At 36.0% G+C, this 26,493-nt stretch overlaps 1 protein-coding gene across 10 annotated transcripts in view; it reads right to left on the bottom strand.

Moving 5' to 3' along the window:
• Positions 1-2,844: 2,844 nt before the first annotated feature.
• MSR1 (macrophage scavenger receptor 1) overlaps positions 2,845-26,493 on the bottom strand; it is a 526,719-nt gene continuing 503,070 nt past the window's right edge. For 8 of the 10 annotated variants that reach the window (XM_063613221.1, XM_063613216.1, XM_063613217.1 and 5 more), the window contains 2 exons: positions 17,824-18,012; positions 2,845-7,336 (listed from right to left, as the gene is read on the bottom strand). In XM_063613221.1, coding sequence (XP_063469291.1) covers positions 7,203-7,336; positions 17,824-18,012 — 323 coding nt within the window. In that variant the 3' untranslated portion in view covers positions 2,845-7,202. The remainder of the gene's footprint in view (positions 7,337-17,823; positions 18,013-26,493) is intronic. The other 2 variants (XM_063613205.1, XM_063613226.1) reach the window with 2 other exon arrangements.

The following is a 26,493-nucleotide window of genomic DNA, read 5'->3' as shown; positions in this document are numbered from 1 at the left end:
CAGCTATTTGGAAGCCCTTCAAACTCAGTCCTTTTTGGTTTTTATTAAAGCTTCACGATGTCAGCATTCCTTCCCCGAAAGTACAGGTCGTGACTCTTTCTTTTGGAAGGCCTTAAGACCCACAATAAGAAAGCTGAGGGAAGGCTAGAGTCCTGCCTGAGGGCAGGTGAAAAGAAGGTAGGAAAAGGTCAGCAGCCTCCCCCTGTGGCCTAACACACCCAACATTATAACAAAAGACTGTAACAAGGCCTATGGAAGTTATAAGCCAGGAGGCTTGGGTGAAAATTAACTTATACATCATAACACCAAAAGATCATTCTTCTTTTTAATATATGTATTTACAGCTATAAATTTTCCTTTGAATACAGCTTACACTGCATTCCCTAAGCGTTGGTGTATTATGTTTTAATTTTCATTCATCTCCTCCAAGTATTTCTAATTTCTCATGTGAGTTATTTTTTGACCCATTGGTTAAGAGTGTGTTAATTTCCACAAATTTATACATTTTCCAGTTTTCCTTGTATAATAATGCAATAATTATGATAATTTCTAGCTTTATTCTACTGTAGCTAGAAAAGATACTTGTACAATTTCAGTTATTTAAGATTTATTGAGATTTTATGGTGGCCATTCAATCACAAATAGGTTCATGCCAGATAACATTTCATGCGCACTTGAGAAGAATGTACATTTTACTGCTGTTGGGTGAAATGGTATATATATATGCATATATGCTTGTTAGGTCTAGTTGTTGTATAGGGTGGTTCAAGTCCTCTATCTCCTTGTTGATCTTCTTTCTATAAGTGTTAAGAATCATTGAATGTATTGTATTGAAGTCTTCAACTACTGTTGTAGAACTTTGTTTCTCACTTTATTCTGTCAATGTTTGCTTCATATATTTTGGGGCTCAGAGTTTTGTTGCATACATGTTTATAATTGTTATATCTTTTTGATGAATTTGTATCTTCTCTCTTTTATGAATATATCATGTCCTTTAATTGATATATAACGGTCTTTACATTTTTCAACAGTTTTTGACTTAAATTATATTTTATCTAATATTAAAAGAACAACTTCATTTCTCTACTGGTAACTATTAGCATGAAATACTTTTTTTCATCATTTCACTTTGAATGTGTTTGTGTCTTTGAATCTAAAGTGAGTCTCATGCAGACAACACATAGTTATCATTAAAAAAAGTTTCATTCTGCCAATTGCTGCCTTAGAGAACCTAATCCATTTGAATTTAACGTAATTCTGACAAGAACTAACTTCTGACATTCCAACATTTTTCTATACACTTCATACCTTTATGGTTCTCATTTCTTCCATTACTGCCTTCTTTTGTATTTAGTTGACTTTTTTTTGTAGTGAACCATTTTGTTTTTTTCTTATTCCCTTTTGTGAATATATTTTTAGATGTTTTGTTAGTTATTACCATGGTGATTAACATCCTAAATTTATAACAACTATCTTAAATTGATACCAACTTGATTTCAATAGCATTTAAAATCTCTGCTTCTAAGTACTCCATATTTCTCACACTTTGTTGTTGTCCCAAATTACATGTTTATATATTATGTGTATAATACAATAAACATATAGTTATTTTTAACACTTAGATCTTTTAAATCATGCACGAAATTAAAAAATGAAATTATAAACACAAAATACAACAATAGTAGCTTTTATATTTTCTCATGTACTTACCACTACTGAAGATCTTTGTTTCTTCATATCACTTCAGTTTAATGTCTAGTGTTGTTTCATTTCAACCTGAAGGAGTCCCTTTAGCATATCTCAGAGGGCAGGGCATATTGGCAATAAACTTCCTCAGCTTTTGTTTATCTGGGAAAGTTTTTTTTTTTTTTTGAGACAGAGTCTCGGTCTGTCACCCAGGCTGGAGTGCGGTGGTGTGATCTCAGCTCACTGCAAGCTCCACCTCCCAGGTTCACGCCATTCTTCTGTCACAGCCTCCTGAGTAGCTGGGACTACAGGCGCCTGCCACCAAGCCTGGCTAATTTTTTCTGTTTTTTAGTAGAGATGGGGTTTCATCATGTTAGCCAGGATGGTCTCGATCTCCTGACCTGGTGATCCACCCACCTCGGCCTCCCAAAGTGCTGGGATTACAGGCGTGAGCCACTGCACCCAGCCTATCTGGGAAAGTCTTAATTTCTCTCTCATTTTTGAAGGACAGTTTTACCAGACATGGTATTCTTGGCTAACAGATTTGGGGGTTTTGTTTCTTCTTTTTCTTTCAGTACTTTAAATATGTCATCCAAATGTCTTCTGGCCTTATGGTTTCTGTTGATGAGAAATCAGCTATTAATCTTTTTGAAGGTCCATTGTATATGACAAGTTGCTTCTCCCTTGCTACTTTAAAGATTCTCTTTTTCTTTCAGCAGTTTGACCAGTTTGTCTTGGTGTGGGAGTTTTTTGAGATTCTTGGGCTTGTAGATTCATGCCTACCATCAAACTTGGGAAGTTTTGTTTATTATTTATTTACATATTCTTCCTTTTACTTTCTATCTCTGGGACTCTCATAATGCATATTTTGGCCCACTTGATGATGTCCCACATGTCCCTTAAGCTCTTTTTACTTTTCTTCATTTTTTTTTCTATCTGCTTCTCAGACTCAATTTAAATTGTCCTATTTTCAGATGAACTGATTCTCTTGCTTGTTGAAATCTGCTGTTAAAGCCCTCTAATAATGTTTTCATTTTAGTAATTGTATTTTCAGATGCAGTTTCTGTTTGGCTCTATTTTTTGTAATTTGTGTATCTTTATTGATATTCTAATATGGCTAATACATTGTTTTTCTTATTTCCTTACATTCTTTGTCCATTACTTTTTAAAGCACATTTAAGACAGTTGTTTTAATGTCTTTGTCAAGTAGGTACAACATCTGTACTTCCTCAGTGACCATTCTTTTAATTTCTTTTGCTTATTTTTTTGTGACTATCCTGAATGATTTTTACCAAGACTGTGTTCCTTATTGTTGATGATCACTGGAGTCTCTGTTCCTTACTTTGTGTTAAGATAGTGTTTTTGAATGCCAAGCACTAAAAACAGAAATAAAAGACAAAATACAAAATCTGCAACAACCAACAACAATCCATCTCTCTCAGTATTTGCAGATTGTTTCTGAGTCTGGGCACGCCTTCAACACTTAACCAGATTTGCACTAATCCTAGAGATCAGCCCAAGGTGAAAGCTTAGGTTCTTTTCAAGGCATGTGTTTTGCCCTGGGCATGCATGGGGCTTTCTAAATTTCCCTGCATTCATTTTCTTTGAACATCCTAATTTCCCAAAGAAACTGTCTTCAGCTTTTGCTACCAGGCCTTATGCTCTCTATTTCATGTTTCAACTATAATGCTGTGACCCATGCATTTGAGAGTTGTTATTTCAGCTTACAGTGTTTTTGAGCAATGGACACTGCTTTACCAACCTGAATTCAAAATTAAGTGAAACAGAGTTGAATGCTTTGCATCAGTCCTTCAAGGAATTTCTTAGACAGATTAAAACAGACAAACACAACCATTTGTGAAGAAGGTCATCTTTGCTTCCTATGGAACCAGGGACCAAGGGCCCAAGCTATGAATGTAGACTGCCTACCACTGCCTCAAGACAAAAACCAAACCAAAACCAACCAAACAAACAAACAAACAACACTGCTGCATCCAGGAGGAGGTAGGGGGAAGGCAGGCAAAAACATCACAAACTTTCTTGTTGTTTCAAAGTTGCCTTTTTCTTGACGCAACATTTGCTTATTTGCTGTAAAATTTTGACTTTTTTCAGAGTCCTGACAAAGTTGATTCTGCCACTATTTATTTTTTGATATTTCTCTAAAGGAGTGGATTCATGAAGCTGCCTACTCCATCATTTTGTTAATATTGCTCTTTGTTTTTGTTTAAGTAAATGTACTCAATAATAACATATACATAAAATAAGTTCTTGTTAAGATATTAACATTTTAAAAATATAAATTCTAAGAGTTTTAAACATAAATTACTCTGCAAAGGAAAATAGCTGATAAATATCAGAAAGGAATACATATTTCACTATGTTATGTAACCAGAAAATTGGTGTGGTTAAAGAAAAAAACATTTAAAAATGTATTACCTAACATTCAATAAAGAAAAAGTGCAAAGAAAATACATAGTTGAAAAAAATCAGGCTATACTATGGTTATATGTGTGATTAAAAGCCAAAGCCACATCTAGTGCCAAACATATGTTCCTAAAATTCCTATCTAGTGTCTCAATGAATTAAAAAAATCTCAACATAATCATCTCCTAATCGTGCTTTTCTGAGGGAACATTGTTAATTGTCTGCCTGACAAACATTGACTTTTTCCTCCTCTCTGCCAGATTCTTGATTTTATTTAGTTAACATGGCATCTTAAGCTTCACCAGCCTTGAGCTTCTCCAACTCTGGAGAGTAAATAATGCTTATCATTGTAACCCAGTGATGGTAAATTTGTATCTCTTGACTGTGATTGCTTTGGGCATACATATCACTGCCATACTGATCAAACAAATGACTGAGGGTACAAATATTTCATTTTACTCTTAATAGCAAATATTATTACAGTCAACTCTTAAGCAATATGGGTTTGAACTGTGTACTGTTTCAGTTATATATGGATCCTCCACCTCTACGACTCCTGAGACAGCAAATCCAACTCCCCCTCTTTCTCATTCTCAGACTACTCAATATGAAAACAACAATGAAGGATGAAGACATTTATGATGGTTCACTTCCACTTGATTAATAGTAAATATATTTCTCTTCCTTATGATTTGCTTAATATTTTCTTTCCTCTAGTTTATTTTATTGTAAGAATACAGTACATCATGCATATAAAATGTGTTAATTGACAGTATTAGTAATACAAAAAATGTGTTAATTGACTATTTATGTTATTGGTAAGGATTCTGGTCACCAGTGGGCTCTTAGTGGTTAAGTTTTGGGGGAGTCAAAAGTTATATGTGGATTTTTCACTGTGAAGGGATCAGTGCTCCCAACCTCTGCATTGTTCAAGGGTCAACTGTATATTATTTGTAACAGGCACATTACAAATTAATGTAATACTTTATTTAAGTACAAACTACTATGGTCTATACGTTTTGAAAAAATGGAAAGTTTTGATTTGAAACTATTTAGATAATTTAGGTGGAATATGTTTGGCCCTTAGATATTAATGGTTATTCTTTATTTTCTACATCCCTTTGGTCTTTTTTCTTCTTCTCTTATTTAAATATACATTTTGCATTTAACGTGATGTTAGATGGCTCACCAAGTAGAATACATTCATTCTGGTCAGCTGAGCTATTTTTTCAAAAAAACCAAATAGCAAATTTCTGTTTTTTTTTTTAATGGAGTGAATGCAATTCAGCATTCCAAAGTAAATTAAGTCCTCAATTTGTATTGGTGCTATTAGGTTCTTTTCTCGACTGGACTGAACTTAGTAGATTCTCTCAAATACAAAAAGGATTTTTAGATTACTTATTAAAGATATAACTATCTATGCATAAGTGGTAAATCAGCATACATATACCATACAGCAATACAGTATTAACAACCCAGAGGCAGTGATCTCATACATCCCAAACAGGCTGATAATGCAAATGATTCTTTCAGAAACCATTGTATTTACCTTTTGAAGAAAATACCTAGATAGTGGAACTGAACACACAGAATTATTAACTAGCTGAAAGTACAGCCAGGGTTTGAGACAGAAAGTGTACATTCAGAATTCATTCTCTTAACCACAAAATTATGCTGTCAGAGAAAATCAGCAATGTTAAACAAGTAGAAGAATGTTACATGATAAAAATTCATTTTCAGTAGGCTGTTTACAGTAACTCCAATTCCAAGGTAAGGTTTTGCCTTTTTAAGTTGGACGGTTGTGAGTCTACCACTTGGTTATTATGTGTGGTGAGACTTCAGAATATGAAAAAGTGCTTAAGCTTATGCTTTCATTTGCCGCTATTAAAGAAAGAACAGTAGAGTAATTCCATAATAGTACTAGTTTACAATTACATTTTTTTGTGAACTGGTTATAGGAAACTTGAGAATTCTGCTATTTTCAGGGCTGAGGTTGAATTCATTTGGGCTTTAATATCAACTACTGGCCTTTCTGCAGTCACTTTCAGGGTAGAATTACTGGGTTTCAGGGTAGCTTTTCACACTCTACACTATGGCCCTGGGGATGGGTTGACTACCAACAAAAAGTTGCTAAGCTACTTTTTTGGGGCATGCTCAGAGTTATTGTCCCTTTAGGACTAAAGATGTTCCCCCTCCCCCCGCCGCTTGTAAATGTTGACTGACTTCATAAAAGACTCCAAAAAGTTGCAACCTCTCTTCCTTCTGCACTGAAGATGTTTGCATTCTGTTTGTTAAAATGGATTAATTAGATTCAGATTTTAAACACCATGTTCTAGAATTGTAACAAGCTAATTATTCCATTTAAAACGCATAACAAACTAAGCTTCCTGTTAAGTGGCATTTTTGAGCCACCAATTATCTGAACAAATATAATGATGGTCAGTTTTCTCATATGTCCTGCTTTCAATTTACTTCATGATTCAATTAAACAGTTGTCAGTACAAGACAAGAAAAATGAGCTCCCTAGTCCATCATGGCCAAGACGTATCATTAACATTGATATCTAATACACAAGTTATTGCACATTGAGATATCTTAATAGTTGGATAACATTCTTCTTTTAAAATAATATGTGTGGATTTGAGATTTTGCAATCTAGACTCAAAAGATATCTTCTGATCCCTTCCATTATTCATAAAGTAATTAAAATCAACTAAATAGATTACAAAGACAAGAGCAAAAAATTGTAATCTCCTGGTGAACATATTATGAATTGGAGCCAATTACTGGTATGCATTTCTATTGCCCTTGGCCTTTGTAATCTGGAAGCTATAAACTTCAGTATGTTCAATTCAACATATGTCATTATATTAGAAAATTCCATTTAAAAACCTATAGAAGTTAAAATGATTTAAATATAGACATAAAATGGTAAGTATGAAGGTGTTCAATATATTAATCCTGTAATTTAAAATATTATTTGGGCGATATTCTTCATCTCTTAAATATTGATTAAATGGATTTTATAGGAACAAGGTAATAAAATCATTTTTGAGCAGCGATTTCTTAGTTGTGAATGAAAATATGATGCATTATAAAGTGCAAGTGACTCCAGCATCTTCAGAATGTGAACAGGCTCTTGTCCCCCATTTCTGAATTCTACATTCTTCAATAGATGATTCTCTCCCAAAACAAAACACTTCGTTCAGCCATATTGGACCAGTACCTGCAATAATGAGGTGCAACTGCATTAGTAAGTTTAGAGTTTGGCGTTTCTGTTTGTGTGGGGCAAAGCCATTAATTCCTTCACTAATTAAACAAAAAAGTGTTGATTATTTTCTGTATGCAAGTTCTGTGCTCTCTAGTAGGAATCAAAAATCAACCTCCTGCTTCAGAACACTTTATACTCTGTTAACATGTAAACTACTAAAATGCAAATAATAAGAGCTATAACAAAGTTACCTACACAGTTCTATAAAAGTAGAGATTAAGAATGTTTTTTTAAGGATTTGACAAATTAGTTTTATTATTAATCTAAAAATAAAGAAAAAAGTTTCAGCCTTAATAATTATGGGTATATGTAATAACTTGATGATCCAAGTGTATCTGTTTGTTAAAGGGTCTTGGGGTATATTTGCACGTAAGATAAACTGGAAAAAGGAAAACTTAATATCAGCATCTTCCTCCTTTTCTTATCTTCCCGTGTATTTCAATTTATGTGTGCCTGGTTTATCAAATACATTATCTATTTTTAATTAAAGTAGAACTAATCTAATCAGCAAAGGGCCTACAAACCATCCTGTAAGGAAACCATGGATTAAGAATGTTACTAATCGCAAGCACAAACAGCAACAAAATGACAAGCAAAGGTTTTCCTGAGCTGATCAATTGCAAGAGTGGTAATAGTAAGTTGGAGAGCCCAAGCATTTTTTGAGGTGTTTATAACAGTATTGAGGTTTTGACTTGAAATTTTAATGCAGAAGAAGGAAAAGAATAAAGGAATATGATCTCAAAATCAGAAACCTTGCCAGGGACACTTTTTAGCTCCCAAATTATCTCACTAGGCATGGCATGTTCCCTTTTTTGTTTATGATTGTATGTGTGAGCATGTTTGTATGTGTATATGTGTTTGTATATCTGTGTTTCCTTTTAAGTATATAAAGTCTATAAAAACTTTTTGAAAGCCTCAAAGGGCTACTTAAAAATACAGGCAAATAAAAACAATTGCACAAATAGTAAGACTATTCCCATGTTAATACAGGAGGAAGCCAAAGTACGAGACATTTATAAATTGTATCTATTATATTTATTGTCACTTATAAATTGTATAAACAAACCGAAATTAAACTTTTCATGAAAGCTGTGGCTCTGTCATAATTTGGAGAGTGCGAGAATGGCTCCATGAATTCTGAACCTGGGCTACTGTGATGCTTTCACATTATATTTTGTAGGTATACTCAGTGAATTTAGATTTCAGCAGTGAAGAATTTGTACAATACAGGAAAAGGAAATTTAGAGTGGGAATTCTCCCAATGTCTACAGCACCATAAGGCCATCCTAACATGAACAGCAAAGGAAAGAAATTATTTAGTTGGTTAACGTGCTGACATGTAAGCACATTTTTAGAAACTGCAGTAAGGGAATTCACGAATGTTAGAATACCAAGGTTGTGGTCATAATAATGAAAATTTAAGTCCACTCTTTTAAGAATTTATTATGTGGCAGGAAACACTTATACATTTGATGTATTGTTCCATGGAATCCTCAAATAACTTTCAGAAATTGAATGCCATTATTGTGTCATTTTACTGTTGAGGAAACTGAAAATCAGTGAGGATAAGGAACTGTGTGTGCTCAAAGTCACATAGGATTCTCACCCTGTATCTACCCTGAGCCACTACCTTGAATCAATGACTTACTGCAACCTCCTTCATCATTAGACTTACTTATTTAGCAAATCTTCTTTGAATGTCTACATGAGTGAACGAGACCAAACTCCATACTCTTGTGGACTGACTTCCTGGGAGGGCTTATGTTCTAGGTAGATGAAGCAGCTGAGATCACATATGCAATAACGCCAGAGCAGATAATGGCATCTAGAGATTCTGATTCTTATTCTGGTTATTTTTCCTCTGAGGACACATGGATGTGACAAATGTATTGTGGAATTTGGCATCTCTGTCTTTTGCTATGTGGAAAAGTTTCAGACACAGTGAAAATTTTTTTTTTTTTTTTTTTTTTTTCCTGAGACGGAGTCTCGCTCTGTCGCCCAGGCTGGAGTGCAGTGGTGCAATCTCGGCTCACTGCAAGCACCGCCTCCCGGGTTCATGCCATTCTCCTGCCTCAGCCTCTCCGAGTAGCTGGGACTACAGGCGCCCGCCACCACGCCCGGCTAATTTTTTTGTATTTTTTAGTAGAGACGAGATTTCACTGCGGTCTCGATCTCCTGACCTCGTGATCTGCCCGCCTCGGCCTCCCAAAGTGCTGGGAAAATTTTTAAGTGCTTGTGTATAAGGTAATATGCTAGGTCTTTTCACATACATTTCTAAATTTACTTTTTATAATAACCTTGTTAAATAATGGTAATTATCTCCATTTCATAGATACATAAACTGAGACTGAGAAAGGGTGTATGACTTTCTCAAAATTACAAAGAATAGATCCAGGCAACAGAACATGATGACACTTAAAGCTTAGTGATATTCATTGGTTACATAGATGTGTAGATAGAATTATAGAAGTAATTTCAAAGATTTGTTGTTTTATTTTTGTATTAATATATTCAAGACTATTGAGCCCAGGGGAAAAATTTATTTAATACATATTTTCCGTCTCATTCCAAATTGTTTTCCGCATTAAAAAATTAATGCCGAGATAGTATAAAATTCATAAAATTTTATCCTTGTGTAAACCAATGAGATAAAAAACAAATTTCTTTTTATTTCTTTAGATAATAACTGTTACTCAAGCATTTTTGTTGTTGGGGCTGTCATTATTATTATTTTTTTTTGTGCCTCTGAACTATTCTTTCTATTCAGTGGGAAGTGGAAAGCTATACAAAAGTTATGTGTGTTTCTTAGATATGTTTTTAATCTCTAATCCTCTTCTTCTCTCTCTTTCTCATCTTTCCACCTATATACCTAGCCATTATATATCTATGATTTCCTTTATAATTTGAGGGTTGTAGGGATTGATATAGATTTTATATATATATATATATATATATATATTTTTTTTTTTTTTTTTTTGAGACAGAGCCTCCCTCTATCGCCCAGGCTGGAGTTCAATGGTATGATCTCGGCTCACTGCACTTTCACTTCCAGGGTTCAAGCGATTCTCCTGCCTCAGCCTCCTGAGTAGCTGGGATTAAAGGTGTGCATCACCACGCCCAGCTAATTTTTGTATTTTTAGTAGAGACAGGGTTTCACCATGTTGGCCAGAATGGTCTTGATCTCTTGACCTTCTGATCTGCCCACCTCAGCCTCCCAAAGTGCTTGGATTACAGGGGTGAGCCACTGTGCCTGACCTACTAACCTCTTTATAAAAAATGAAAGTTACTGATATTTCTTTGGGGATTTGGGTATCTTTAATCTTACCAGCATTTTTATGAAAAATAAATGGTAATCAGTTTCATACATCACCCAGATATATTATAAAATGATGAGATTTGAGATCAGCTGCTGAATAGATAAATGGGAGAGCAAATATCATTAATAGTTAAGTGTCTGAACGTGTATTTTCATTATATCTAGTCATGACTGAGTGACATATATTTGTATCACTTTTAAGCCTAGTTGGGAAGTGTTTTGTGAACAGTGTCTCCATTGAGAAAAACATTGTAAATTAAAGTTGAAAACACCGTGGGAATCAAGGTAGAGAAGAATGGGTCAATATAGCCTATAGTTTGGATTCTAGTTTTGTGCTTATAGAGAAACCACCCATTTTTCCTCAATTTCATGATATGCAGAATAAAGGAGTAAGGCTAACATAGCTTTAAGACTTTGTCTACCTTTAATATTTCATGATTCTAAGATTCTGAAGAAGCAAACTCTTTAGAAAAGAAGATCTTAAGTATAAAAGACTTGGAAGTTTGTTCCACCTGGTGGAGAAAGCATGGCATGAGAACCAGGGTAAGGCATGAATCTCGACCCTGCTTCCCACCCCCACCCACCTCCAACCACCATAATGACTATGTAAATTTCTACAACTTTGGTGAACTCTGCTAGCACTACTTATTTTCTCTATGAAAAAAATATCCTACTTTTCTGTGATTACCCAGCTCTATGGACCGGCCCTATATTGCTTTCCATAATATTTAACATTCAAAAGTTTACATTTTAAAACTTTCAAAGTCCAAGGAGCAGTATGTAAAAATTTGAGTTGTGACCCTTTTATATATTTATTTATCTTTGAGATTATATTTACTCCCATTCATTAAAGGATAGTTCAGAGGTATAGAGGTGCAGTTTTTGATTGCCTGCTGTTTACCCTTATGTTTTTTCTTGAAAATTTCACATAGAAAATTGATTATGGTATGTAAAAGTGGTAATAAAAAAGCAAAGAAAAGTCAGCTGAGAGTAACTTTTAAATGGCATTTGTGTTTATATATTACTTTTGTTTCTGTTTTCAGGTTTGGAGTTTCAGCACTATAAACTCAGGAGAAGATGCAATAGTTACTCCAGATCTTACTTCCCTCATCAGCATCCATACAGGCTCAGATATACCTGGAACAAATTCTTGGAGGCACCAGTGTTGTCTGATAAAGCTCATCCATGTTTGCTGCAGGGAGACTACAGGCACAAGAGCTGGGAAAGCCTGGATACGGGGCAAAAAGTGACTCACTCTCCTCTCCCTGCTCTGTGCATTGATAAACAGTAGATGCCCCTCAGTGATTCCTTAATTAAACTTGTTTTGTCTAGTCAGAAAAAAAGGTGCAACCAAATGAGAGAACCTACTGAAAGGAGCATGCTTGAAACTTTATTCCTATAAGTCATTTTACCTGCAGCTGCAAAACTAATTGTTCTTAAAACTAACAAGGATTCTATCTGCTAAGCCAGGTTTGCTATTTAAAACCAGAAAAAAATATGTGGAGACTGTCCAAAAATTATATTCTGTAATGGTGGATTATAAAAAGAGGGTTCATTTAACTTGTTTTCTGGCTGGGCGCGGTGGCTCAGGCCTGTAATCCCAGCACTTTGGGAGGCTGAGATGGGTGGATCTCGTGAGATCAGGAGTTAGAGACCAGCCTGACCACTATGGAGAAACCCCATCTCTACTAAATACACAAAAAATTAGTTGGGTGTGGTGGTGCATGCCTGTAATCCCAGCTACTTGGGAGTCTGAGGTAGGAGAATCACTTGAACCTGGGAGGCAGAGGTTGCGGTGAGCTGAGATTGTGCCATTGCACTCCAGCCTAGGCAACAAGAGCGAAGCTCCATCTCAGAAAAAAAAAAAAAATTGTTTTCCTTTTTGTTTCAATTTTCGTAATGATGTACAATATGATATGAACCTGATTCTTCTCACTTTCCTAAGAGAATGATAAATAATTAAAACATTAATGCATGTTTCTCTTTCACTTCTTTACTCATCCACTCATTTTTCTAAGTTTCTTTTCTTGTCTCTGCTCTGAATTCAAAATTGCTTTTTCTTTTCCTCTTGAGTTAAACTGTAAATTTAAGGTGAAGGAGTGAAAACATCAGGAATGTTTTAAACAGCTTTCCATAGTAACCTCATTTGCCATGTCTAATCCCCAATCAGTTAATAATGTAAGCCTGTCTCTTAAAACACAATATCCAGTGAAGTAGATCATAAAACTTACTTTTCAAATCATTTTCTTCAGAACAAATAATGTTGGTTCTATTTTTTTTCTCTCAGCTCATTTTGCTTTATTATTTTAAGATTCTCATAATTATTCTTTAGTTGTTTGGTACCGAACTCTTGGCAGGGAGTGGAAACAAGAGCTAAGTCAAACCAGGTGCAGTAGCTCACACCTGTCATTCCAGTACTTTGGGAGGCTGAGGCAGGAGGATTGCTTGAGGCTAGGAGTTTTAGATGAGCCTGAGCAACACAGCAAGGCCCTGTCTCTATAAGAAATTAAGATTAAAAAAAAAATAGCCAGGTATGTGGTGCAGGCCTGTGGTCCTGAGAAACTCTGCAGGCTTAGGTGGGAGGATCGCTTGAGTGCAAGAGTTTGAGGGTGCATTAAGCTGTGATTGTACCAACGCACTCCAGCCTAGGTGACGGAGTAAGACCCTGTCTATAAAATAAAAAATCTAAGTCATATTAGTGGGATATCTACTTTGAATTACCCTTGGAATATCACTGATGTCAACATGCAATGTAATAGTGATCTGACTCTTTCAAAGAGAATAGCAAATAAATGTGTGATAACACAGTTCGTATTGCTGCTAGCAGTGATATCCTTCAGTATTGAGCAACACAACATTGTGAATCAGATTTTGTAGTGGGTGCTTTCCATATGCTAGTTAACTTAAACTTCAAAACAAATCTGCCAGATCAGTATTATTCTCATGTTATTGGAAAGGAAATTGAAATTCTGAAACACAATAACCACAGCTAAAGTTTAAACTTGGAATTTTTTAAGTTAGAAAACTCCTAATCTTTCCAGTTTGCTTTACTAGATGCTGAAAAATGTCAAAGGAAACCAAAATCCTGACCCACTTTATTGTCTGATGATAATAAAACTCTGGGACACTGTATAGAATCACCAACTACCATAAACAGTCTCCTGAAAATTTAGACAAATTACGTCAAGAAAACTTGAGAGACTTATCTCCACATAGCCAAGTAAATAGCTTCACGTGAGACTAAACTCTGTCATTTTATTCCTTATTTAAGTTTTAAAAAAAAACATTTTCTTCCTAGTATCTCAGTATACTCATTGTCTTCCTTTCTTACTAGTTCTTTAGACCAGAAACCCCTATCTTATAGAGATATAAGCAGGAATGAATAAAAGCTTTGAGGAGAATACTATGTTGCTCGTGAGACTAAGCCTTAAAGTTAATACAATTTTAGGACAATAGTCTTCAACTATGTGTTTCTCACCTATGTTTGTAACTCCACTGGAAAAATGTCTTTGAAGTCCATGGCAAAGCTTCATGCTCAGAGAAGAAATAAAGCTAGAGATGACGTCTTGTTCACTTTCATACCACAGGCTGTATTTTGCCAGCACTTACTAGTTTTCCTTGAATTAAAGTACATATACTACTACTGTTGCTCTCCATTTGATTTTCTCTTTGTAATAGATGAAAAAGCCTCACCTCAACCACTGTACTACTGGGCTAGTTTCTTAAAGCAGGGGTCCCGACCCCACAGACCATGGACCAATAGTGTCCATGGCCTGTTAGAAACAAGGCTGCACAGCAGGAGGTGAGCAGCAGGTGAGTGAGCAAAGCTTCATCTGTATTTACTGTCACTCCCTATCACTCACACTACCACCTGAGTACCACCTGCTGTCAGATCAGCGGCAGCATTAGATGCTCATAGGAACACAAACTGTATTGTGAATTACACATGTGAGGGATCTAGGTTGCACGCTCCTTATGAGAATCTAATGTCTGATGATCTGACGTGGGGCTGCAGCCGTGATGCTAGAGCTGGGGAGTGGCTGCAAATAAAGATTAACATTAGCAGAGAGGTGTGATGGCACAGAGGCAATAATAAATCAATTGCTTGCAGACTCATGTCAAAACTCTGTCAGTGAATGGCAAGTGACAAGCTGCATCTGATGGCAGGCTTTATAGTGGAAAGTGAGTTGATGTACTTCAGTTGTACAGGTGCATTTGGTGCCTTTAAAAGTATGTTTGAGACAACTTCAAATTTCCATATGTTCTGGATTAAAGTTTCAAAGCCGAATATCCTGAAATTGCCACAAAAGCACTGAAAAGCCTGCTTCCGTTTCACTATCTTAATGAAGCAGGGTTTTCTGCAGTGACAGCAACCAAAGTGAGATTATGGAATAGACTGGACATAAGCAACACACTTCCGGTGTCACTGTCTCCTATCAGCCCCAGATGGGGCCGTCTAGTTGCAGGAAACTAAGCTCAGAGCTCCCACTGATTCCACATAGTGAGTGGTATAATCTACATCATAATAAGTTGTATAATCATTTCATTATATATTACAGTATAATAATAATAGAAATAATGTGCACAATAAATGTCACGTGCTTGAATCATCCCCAAACCTTCTCCCATCCCTGGTCTGTGGAAAAATTGTCTTCCACAAAACTGGTCCCTGGTGCCAAAAAGGTTGGGAACCACTGTCTTAAAGAAACAATGCTAAATGCAGAGTTGTCAGATCTCTGCATAACATGAGCACCAAAATAATTCATCCAGACTAGTGGTATTTTAGGATACTTTTCTTTTTTTATACTGAGCTTGTCTGCATTGATTATATTATCTAAATAACTGGAAATTTTTTTACTTCATTTTGTCAACAAAAGCACATCTTGAGAATCCAAAACATCTTTTATTTCTAAAGCTGAAGAATCTTCAGTCATTTACCAGGTGACTAAGAGCACGGATAAGAATCGTTATGTCCTCTATTAGAACTGTGGGTGTCCCCTTCATAGATGGTAATAGTTACTTGAAATGTTTTATACAATTATGTATTTAAAATAAATGGTCTTTCATTATGTGGATGTTAGTTATCATAGAAATGGATTCTGTTCCCACAAAACAATTTGGAAACGTGGGCTGGGTGTGGTGGCTCACACCTGTAATCCCAGCACTTTGGGAAGCCAAAAATAACTACCAAAAATACAAAAACTAGCCAGGTGTGGTGGTGCATGCCGGTAGTCACAGCTTCTTAGGAGGCTGAGGAGGGAGAATCACTTGAACCCAGGAGGCAGAGGTTGCAGTGAGCCGAGCTTATGCCCCGCACTCCAGCCTGGGTGACAGAGGGAGATCTGTCTCCAAAACAAAAAACAAAAACAAAACAAAAAACCAGTGTGGAAACTCAGATTGGAAGCTCAGTCATGTTAGATAACTGATAGCATCATTCAATTCTCTAGGGATGAAGAGTTGAGGATTTTTTTTTTTTTCTTTTTCCTCTTCTTTAAAAAAAAAAAAAAAAGAAAAAACAAAAGAAAAAATCTAGCTGTTGACCTTGAAAATACCTTATTACTTTACTTTTGGAGATAAACTTTATAGGTGCAAGAATGATTTCAAACCCACACTTTTCAATCTGGGAAAAATGTTCTAAATATGGGACGGGGATGGAAAATTTGGAAACTCTAGAGATCTATCTGAAGCTATTTATTTCCTTTGTTTCTTCTATGTAAACCTTTAGGGTGAAAGTTAAAAACTAGGGCCAGGGGCTGAACCTGGCTACAGAAGTTCTGCACATTACCACTCCATTTTCTGACACGTCCTCTCTTCATGAAATTAAATTATCCTTCTGGGATCTGAAGACTCTAGAACGTGAGACTTCGGCTTAAATCCATCTCTTAAACCTAATATGATAATTATTATTATTTTTTTAGACAGAGTCTCACTCTGTCACCCAGGGTGGAGTGCAGCTTGGCTCACTGCAACCTCCACCGCCTGGGTCCAAGCAATTGTCCTGCCTCAGCCTCCAAAGTAGCTGGGATTACAGGCATGAACCACCATGCCTGACTAATTTTTGTATTTTTAGTAGAGATGGGGTTTCACCATGTTGGCCAGGCTGATCTCGAACTCCTGACCTCAAGTGATCCACCCACCTCAGCATCCCAAAGTGCTGGGATTACAGGTGTGAGCCACCATGTCCGGCCTAATATGAAAATTATTTTAGGTAAAATAGTAAAGGATGTAATTGTGACCTATTATTAATACTATGCAGGTATTTAACACAATGCCTGGCATGTAGTCATTACTCAATAAATCATAGCATATTAGCACTTGGTAATATCTTCTAGGCATTTGAGAAGTTCATCTTACCTTTTTCTAGTTTTCTGTAAAAATTTGTTTTTCAGAGACAGGCCTTGTTCTGCCACCCAGGCTGGAGTGCAGCAGCGTGACCATAGCTCATGTAACCTGGAACTCGCAAGCCCAAGCGACCCTCCCACCTCAGCCTCTGTAGTAGCTAGGACTGCAGGTGCATGCTATCACGGCTGGCTTTTTTTTTTTTTTTTTTTTTTAATTGGTAGAGATAGGATCTTACTATGTTGTCCACGCTCGTCTTGAACTCATTTATTCTAGTGATCTTCCCACTTCAGCCTCCCAAAGTGCTGGGACTACAAGTGTGAGCCACTGTACTAAGCCTAGACGATGTTCCTGTCACTACTTTATTCTCTGTCATTAGAGAATGCCTACATTTAATTTTTTTAAAAACAAAATTTTCTGCCCAAGCGCGGTGGCTCACGCCTGTAATCCCAGCACTTTAGGTTGGTGAAGCGGGCAGATCACGAGGTCAGGAGTTTGAGACCATCCTGGCTAACACGGTGAAACCCCGTCTCTACTAAAAATACAAAAAATGAGCCAGGCGTGGTGGCGCGCGGCTGCAGTCCCAGCATATGCCTGTAATCCCAGCTACTCGGCAGGCTGAGGCAGGAGAATCGCTTGAACCCGGGAGGCAGAGGTTGCAGTGAGCCGAGATCGCGCCACTGCACTCCAGCCTGGGCGACAGAATGAGACACCGTCTGAAACAACAACGACGACAACAACAACAACAACAACAACAACAAACCCCACAAGATTTTCTTTAAATTACCTTGCCCAAAATGAGCTGCCTTGTGCACGGCTTGAACACCTGGGTATCCCAAGCTCCTACAGACGACCTGTCCAACACGCACTTCCCAGCGATCGTCACAAATTGTACCCCACTGGCCGCTGTGGAGTATCTCCACTCTCCCCTCGTGAGGGCCGCTCCCACCGACCAGTCGAACTTTCTGAAATGGAGCTGTAAAAAAAAAAAAAAAAAAAAAAGACAAGCAAGGACTAACTATGTACATATTGTTTTACAGCACTTTTTTTTAACCCAAAAAAATTTTAGCACATTTTCCAAATAAGTTCAACTATTGGAATAAATATTAAACTTTCTAGCACCACCTATTGGTAGAGTTTAACTGCAAATATTGCAGCTTTAACAGCTGTTAAGAGGAAAATCCAATCTGTCTTACATGTAAGTTATATATATGAGGACACGTCAAAGATTATATTCCAACAACTGAATTTTAACAGATACAAGTTTACTGTCATATAGATTTTTCACACCATTGAAAAATAAGAACTAAATGGTTCATTATTTTCTAGACATACAAACATACAAACTTAATGAACATATAATGCAGAGATTTTCAATGGTATAGGAGGTTGAGGAACAGATATTTTAGAATATCATAAACACAAAAATAGGTGATCAAACTTCATATATTTTACCAAGGGAAACAAGGGAACTACAGTGACAACATTCATTTAGAAATAGCAAAGAATTTCCTTGTTGTGAGGTTCCTGGATTCTGTAACAAAGTTTTTTGTGTTTTTCTTTTTTGGAAAAAAATATTAATGAGATAAAAAATCAGACAATTTTGTTTATTTTGAGAAATGATTCAAACAGTAAACTACAAAGAAATAAACTTTGTTTATAGTTATAAAAGTAATTTTGTTCTGTAATGTCTAATAAAAATGACCATATGTACAATAAACTTTTGTAAAATCTTGATCATGCTACAGAAAGATTTACATAAATAAGAAATGGCTCTTTTCTATTTTTAAAAACCAATATATATGCACTTTGACCTACTGACAGATTAAATAAAATAGTGCAACAAATATTATAAGAGCAATTCACTTGGCATATGAAAAATCTCTCAACAGCCTGTATTATTCTGCTAAGAATTCATTTACAAAATTATTTGGCTAAAGAACAGAATGAAAGGCAGAGATGAAAAATATTTTTAAAAATTTAGTTAATACCAAATAAAAATAACAATATTTTCTAATAATCATAAAAACAAATTAATAAACGTAATTCTATTTAAACAAAAGATATCTTTTCAAATATAAGTTTGACGAATGCTATATTATAAAAAAACAAGATGTAATTTCAAAACAAAAATATCTGTCTAATGTGAAAACGGAGTTTTAGGGAATGGCTTTTTGGAGCTCAATTAATTGAAGAAATATTCGGTAACTTCTTTTTCTCCAGTTTGAATTCATTTTGTTAGAATAGTAACCTAATAACATTTAAAGCTATTAGATTATTGTTCCAACAAATGTTTTTAACTTGTGCTTATTACTGTTGTAACAGTATTTTAATAACATTTAAAGTTATTATATTACTCACAATTTCCTGTAATTAAACTGACTGACCTGAGCCATGCAGAGACATAAAAGGTGGCATGTTACTATATATATAATTATAATTATTCTCTTGATTCTTCCAAATTATAAGTCAGTGCTAAATACTGACCTAGTGTAAGCATGCCTGAGTGGATAAGCCCTTCTTCACTTAATAAGCATAACTTAAAAACATTTTAAAAAATGAAAATAATTTGATATTATAGTATTTCAACTTTCATTTACTAGTAAAATTCCTGAGTGGCCCAATCATTTCCTGTAATTGCCTAAAGAAAATGAGAAAGAAAAATCCAAGAATGGATTGTGAGAAGTCTTTACATATTACAAACATGTTTTATTAATTAGTGTGATATCCAAATGTTTTTCTTATATAAGTCAAATATATCCAAACGTAATACATTTATCACGCATGCATGCTATGAAAAATCAGGCATATTCGAACATTTGATTCTATGAGCATCGTTGTCCTGTTGTCCAAACAAGTGTATGTAAGCATTCTCACTGCCCATTTTTTACCTCTTACTCTCTCCAAAATGTCATGAATGAGCCTTGCTTGTCCCGGAGCAGTGGTTCTCAAACAATAATATGCAACAGAACAAGCTCCCAACAGCTAATGCTGTTGGTCCAGGGACCACACTTTGAGAACCACTAACCTAGATGATTGCAGTATATATTTAGAAGAGGAGACACACTACATCAGAAACAGATGGTGCTGCTGATACAATCCTTTGATCTCATTTACTGCAAAGAGAATGGCTGACTGTAAATTTCTGCCAAATTCCCTATGCTCAAGGGATCCTGAGCAGGGGAGTAGGTACCTCTATTCAAATACTTGTTTTTTTTTTTTGAGACAAGAGTCTTGTTGTCTCCCAGGCTGGAGTGCAGTGGCGCGATATCGGCTCACTGCAAGCTCCGCCTCCCAGTTCAAGCCATTCTCCTGCCTCAGCCTCCCGAGTAGCTGGGACTACAGGCGCCCGCTACCACGCCCGGCTAATTTTTTGTATTTTTTAGTACAGACGGGGTTTCACCGTGTTAGCGAGGATGGTCTCGATCTCCTGACCTCGTGACCCGCCCGCCTCGGCCTCCCAAAGTCCTGAGATTACAGGCGTGAGCTACGGAGCCCGCCCCTCTATTCAAATTCTTTAAGGCCAAATATGTTTGGATATGCTGATCCATATCTGTCACCGGAAATATTTTTCAGTTACAAATAAACTATCGACAGGTGACCACACATTGCTAATCCTTGACCATTTCTGAAGTAATACAGAGGAAAGGGGTCTGAATAGGTCAGTAGACTCATTTGAGAGCTGGCTTCACCTACTATTCAACTGCTCTGTTTTGGTGATGTAGAAAAGTTCATTTTGTCATCAACCTTGATCATAGCATTTTCTCTGTAAGACTGAAGCATCAAAACTTCTCAGAAACTAGCTAACTCATTGTCATAAAGATGTAAAGAATGTCTATCGTTTCTTTGGCATCAAGCTAATATATTTAGTCAGACAGGGCTTTTTTTTTTTCCATTTGGGTATTTTTATCTTGTATATAAAGATTTCAGAAGACATATATATATGTGTGTGTGTGCGTGTGTGTGTGTTTCTGGATAGCTGTTTCCTCTTTATTTGTGTAGACATTTTCTAGATTCAAATCAAATAAACGCAGATAAGCATTGACTATGTGCCTAAACAATAATTCCATGTATTATTATTTTTTAATTGGTGAAAAAACAGAAACAGAAACTAAAGTAATTTAAACAAAAACCAAAATAATAATGTATTTTAAGGACACTGGATGTTTCATAGAACCCAAGGAAGAGATTATAGTTAGGTATCTGGAATAGCTGACCCAAACCCGAATCTGCTTAGGAGTCTCCAACTTGTACTCAAGCTTCTTTCCATAGGTTGCTTTATTACTCTTTTCTCATTGCAAGCTAGATATCTTTGCTCTCCTGTTCACTTGATAGAACATGTCTGTTAACAGCCCCTAAGTTTATATTTTACAGTTTCTTTCTCGATGACAGTTATGTCTCTTTCTCAGAGACAGACTGACAGTTCTGACACTCACCTAACTTGACATTTTACAGCCTATTTTTTAGTGATAGATTCTAAAATATCCAGGGAAGTTCTTCTATGGCCTAGTTTGGGCCAAATGCCCATCTGTGGACTGGACAAACAGGCAGAGTCACTTGCATGAACATGGCATTCCCAGAGTGAGAATGGAGAGGCATTTCCTTGTTGAAAGAGTTTTGAGCAGACAAAAAATCTTAAGTCCATTCCATAAAAGATATTTTAATAATCTTGGTGCATTTATGCAAATATTTGCTGTTTCTTTACAGAAAAAGTTTGGGAATCCCTGGTAGAATTACAAACATGGTAGACTAGAACGATAGAGGATTTCCTGGGAATACTCTTGCCAAGTGACTTGTGGAATAAATAAGGTCATGATTAATCTCTGCTCACCTTTCCAACCTAACCCTTGAGAAATTCTCCCCACCTGCATTGCTTTGTCTTTTTACTTTATATATAACTACTCACATTTTCCAAATAAGTCTCATTCTCCTTTATTTCTGGGGCTTTGGTTCCTGTCTGGAGTGTTTTTTCTTCCCTTCCCACTTGCCCTCTCATTTCTACACTCTCAATCTCCAAATTTGGATTGGATACTTGATAGCACTATTACAGATGCTACACCAGACCACAGTAAACTTGTTTGTTTTCCCCAGTAGACTGAAAGAAACCCCTTACAGTCATCTTTTCAGCATCTGACAAAATGCAAGTTGTCACTTAGTAGTCACTTGATGAAGAGTTATGGCATGAATGAGTAAATGAATGAATGGTAAGCTTCTCTTGACACATGAACTGCATTACCCAGTGAGATTAAATTGGCAAATGCTTAAAATATCAAATCATAGAAGAAACTGAATTTAATATTTCATGAGTCTTTACAGGGAATAGAATATAGTTTCTATGAGTAGAAACAGAAAAACCATGAAGGAAAGATTGATTTAACTGGCATAAACATAAGTGTTTTTATGGAAAAAAAACCCATATGGCTGGCTACCGAGAGCCTCTCCAAATACGAGGGTTTGGTGGGAGGCTGTGATCAGAGAAGCCTCAGACATTAGAAAATCTGATTTTGTCAGCTCAGTGAGCAGATCTATCTCTTAGAGGCAGACTAATGTTAAACAGAATCTTGGGACTAAATGTCAATTCAATTTACAAAGAGAAATGTAATTGCCTCAAAAACTGGAATATTTGAATCTGCTTGACAAGGCCATTTTCTCCCCTTGGGCAATCTGCATGGGAAGCCAAATCACAGGCAGTGAACTCTTAGTTTAATTAATTTATTAATTTACAATGAGACTTAGCAGTGAGATTTTGCTTCTGGGACTGGCCAATGATCTTTGGTTAACACATTTTTCTTTATATATGTTAATACATTCAGTCAGGTTAAATGATTTGACATATCTATGGTGATTCATTGAATGTTCCTTCTATAGTTTAACTTTTTAAAGGCAATCTCACTATTCTTATGTCCCAGTTGTTTACATCTCTATGACAATGAGTTAGCTAGTTTCAGAGAAGTTTCAATCCTTTCTTTAGGAAAGAACTGGGACATAAGAACAGTACATACATATGTAGTAAATGCACAAAAACATGAATGGAAGGAAACTCCAGGATAAAGGTTTACCCTGGAAAGGAAGACAGGTAGACATACTGGGACTTCAACTCTGTTCATAACATTGTATTTGTTTTAAAAATTTTTTAAAGTTTTTATTTAGAGACAAGGTGTCCCTGTGTCTCCCAGATTGAAGTGCTGTGGTGCATTCGTAGCTCACTGCAGCCCCAAACTCCTGGGCTCAAGTGATCCTCCTGCCTTGGCCTCCCAAGGTGATGTGATTACAGGTATTAGCCACCGCACCCAGCCAAAATTATATTTCTTAAAAAACAAATACTTGTAGTCAAGATGGTAAATGTGAACATTTCAAAGGTCCAAGCGGTACACATGACTGTGTATTAGCTATTTATTATAAATATTATTGCTTTTCTTTATTGTTGAAATATATTTTATCTAAAGAAGGAAACAACACATTCACAGCAGTGTTGACAGAGCCATACCTGAACCCTGAACAAATTATTTAAAGTGTTCCATATACGAGTCTACCCTTAAAAGTTAGAGAAAAGATACTACGAATCTATTAATCGCTGTTAGAAAGACAACATTTAAACTTGAAAACTCAGGGAACATGTAAGGTCTTCTTTGCATGTGTTAATTACCACTACTCAGTGGAAAGAAATAACTGAAGTTAGAAATGACTTTTGAGGAGCATAACAGTTATTATCCTATTGTTTACTCATAGTCATGATTTCTTTTTTGTGCCATTTATTGGAATTAGGATTTAGGGTTAAATTTATTACAATGGTAGTTATGATATTTGAGATGCAAACATAATACAGAAATTAAAAAAAAATCTGGTTGCAGTTCGACCTGAAAGTTCTCACAACGTGACAAAATTCCTTTAAGAAGATAACTGATTCTTTAAGATAATTACCTTAATGAGATACTTAGCAAGGACATGTACAACCCAAATACCAGATACCTGAAGAAACTGAGTTAACTTTCTCTAGAAAATTTCTCTAGAAAAATAACATAACAGATTGTGTTACTTCTAAAGCCAGGGAGACAAGTATTTTGGAGATCCTGGGACAGAGGCAAGAGGAGATATTTTTGTAATTTTTGAAGAGACACGATTTCACCATGCAGCCTAGGCTGGTCTACAGCTCCTGAGCTCAAGCGATTTGCTTACTTTGGCCTCTCAAAGTACTGGGATTACAGACATGAGCCATTGCACCTGGCCATAGGTGTAATTTGGCACAGTTTACTTAATGGTTCTAAATCCTCACGGGGAGAACACCAGAGTGATAGATTCCTTGTGGGGATTAAGTAAAGGAGGTATATAAAGTGCTTTTCAGAGTGTCTGGTACAGAGGGTTCATTCAACATATTATAGGTATTATTGATACTATTATTTCTTAAAAATTTAAATTTCTGGCCTAATCATGGGGAATAGGTGATGGGAGAACAAAAGTATCACATATTAAATAACAGTTTCTCAACTACTTTGTGCTTCAGAATCCCAAGGAGAACTTTTGGAAATCACATGCATCAAGACCACAGCAAAAACTCCCTGAAATCAGAATATCTGTATGTCATGTCCAGGCATCTTTATAGGATAAAAGCCTCACGAATCATTCTCATGTTCACCATATCCTGAGCCCAACTTCTAGAACAATACTAGAATACATACGATCACTTAGAGAGTTACAAATCATTCGCATTATGGAAGAATTAAACTAATAAATCACTGCCAAATAAGCAATCAGCAAGACTATTTCTAAACATGATTGAACAAGATAGTGAGTTTGATCCACTTTTTAGTGCCCTGGATCCTGCATTCTGAGATTCTTAAAGGAAATCTTGTCTTATCCACCATTTGGTAATTATCTCTTCGGGTTAGGCAATGAGTATATCTTATCTCTACACACAATAGCTTGCCAAGGGGAAAGCTCAGGATCAAAAGTAGAGACAGAAAGAGTTATTTTGAAGGAAAAAATGTGCCATTCTTTCTTAGCCATGGCTAGATGTTAAGATAATGCCACACAACAAGAGCTGACTTCACAATGAATATAACATATCTAAAGAGAAAGAGAGAGAGAGCGAGGCTGAGTCCAAATGACTTACTTTGAACATGTGGATCCTGCTATGCCTGAAGCCATCTGTTGGAATTGTAATTCTTAATTATGTAAACCAATAGACTCTATTTTGTGATTAAAGATGTTTCTGTTACTTTCCACTTAACAGTTCTTACAAATACCTCGATGGTGATTATTTGTCAAAGAACATTAGAAGTGATTGCCCAGGTCATCCTGTTTGTCATTAGTCCCATCACCATTGGTTATTGTCTATTTAAACTGCATTATTCTGGTAACTTTTATTATTTCATGAGACAATGTAAAAGAACATCACTGAAATGTAAATATACAATATTGGCAATAAACAAGTGAAATTGTTCTCATAACTATAAAAACACCAGAACGCATCAAATTTATTTATGGTGCGATTTAGGCCCTCTTCTACAACAAAGTTACAGAAAGACAGACAAAGAAAACTGAATTCATTCTGAAACAGTTCCAGCCGTGTGCTGCAGAGCTCCTGCCCACAGACACAAGATCAATTCTTGATGCCGTCCTATTATGTACTGAATTGTGTCACTCCAATATTCGTATACTGAAGTCCCAAACCCCAACGCGACTGTATTTAAAGATAGAGCCTGTATGGAGGTAATTCAGGTTCAATTAGGTCATAAGGGCAGAATCCTAACTTGATAGGACAGGCGCCCTGTAGGATGAGATAAAGTCACCAGGAGCTCTGTGCTCACACAGACACTGCCTCACGAAGTCCCAATGAGAAGGTGGCCATCTGCAAGCCAAAGAGAAGCCTCAGGAGAAACCAATCCTGCCCCCAGCTTGATCATGGGCTTTTAATGTCCAGAACTGGGAGGAAATAAATGTGTATAATTAAAGCTACATTATCTGTGGTATTCTGTTCTGACAGCCCAAGCAGACTAATAAGTTTTCTTTTTTTCACTTACGTTGTGTGTTTTTACTTGCAAAGGAGAAACAGCATACTTCAGTGCATATAAACTTAAAAATACAAGCTTCTTAATTTATAGGTGGAGTTAAGCTGCCATACTTGCTATGATGTGATTTGAACACACTGAAAATCCCTTTTCTGAAAATAACCACTTTGTCCCTAAAACACCTACTTTAAAGGCTGATTTTTATTTAAAAATGACACAAGTACTTACGAAGGACCTATTAGATGTTTTAATACATTAATAATAATAATACGTTTGTTAGCTTACACTCTGTGGTTGATAAAGCTCATGTCCTTTTGGTGCAGAAATAGTATTTCTAGGTGCAGGTAATGTACTGGGTAACAGGATGAAGTGAGAATGCAACAGGAAAGAGTTTCAGGTGGAAGATGTTTTATAATAAAACAATCATTTTATAGGAGCAAATAAGTTTT

Source organism: Symphalangus syndactylus, chromosome 1, assembly GCF_028878055.3.
Source record: "Symphalangus syndactylus isolate Jambi chromosome 1, NHGRI_mSymSyn1-v2.1_pri, whole genome shotgun sequence".
In the NCBI taxonomy this organism is placed as follows: Eukaryota; Metazoa; Chordata; class Mammalia; order Primates; family Hylobatidae; genus Symphalangus; species Symphalangus syndactylus.
This window is presented reverse-complemented; position numbering and strand designations above follow the sequence as displayed.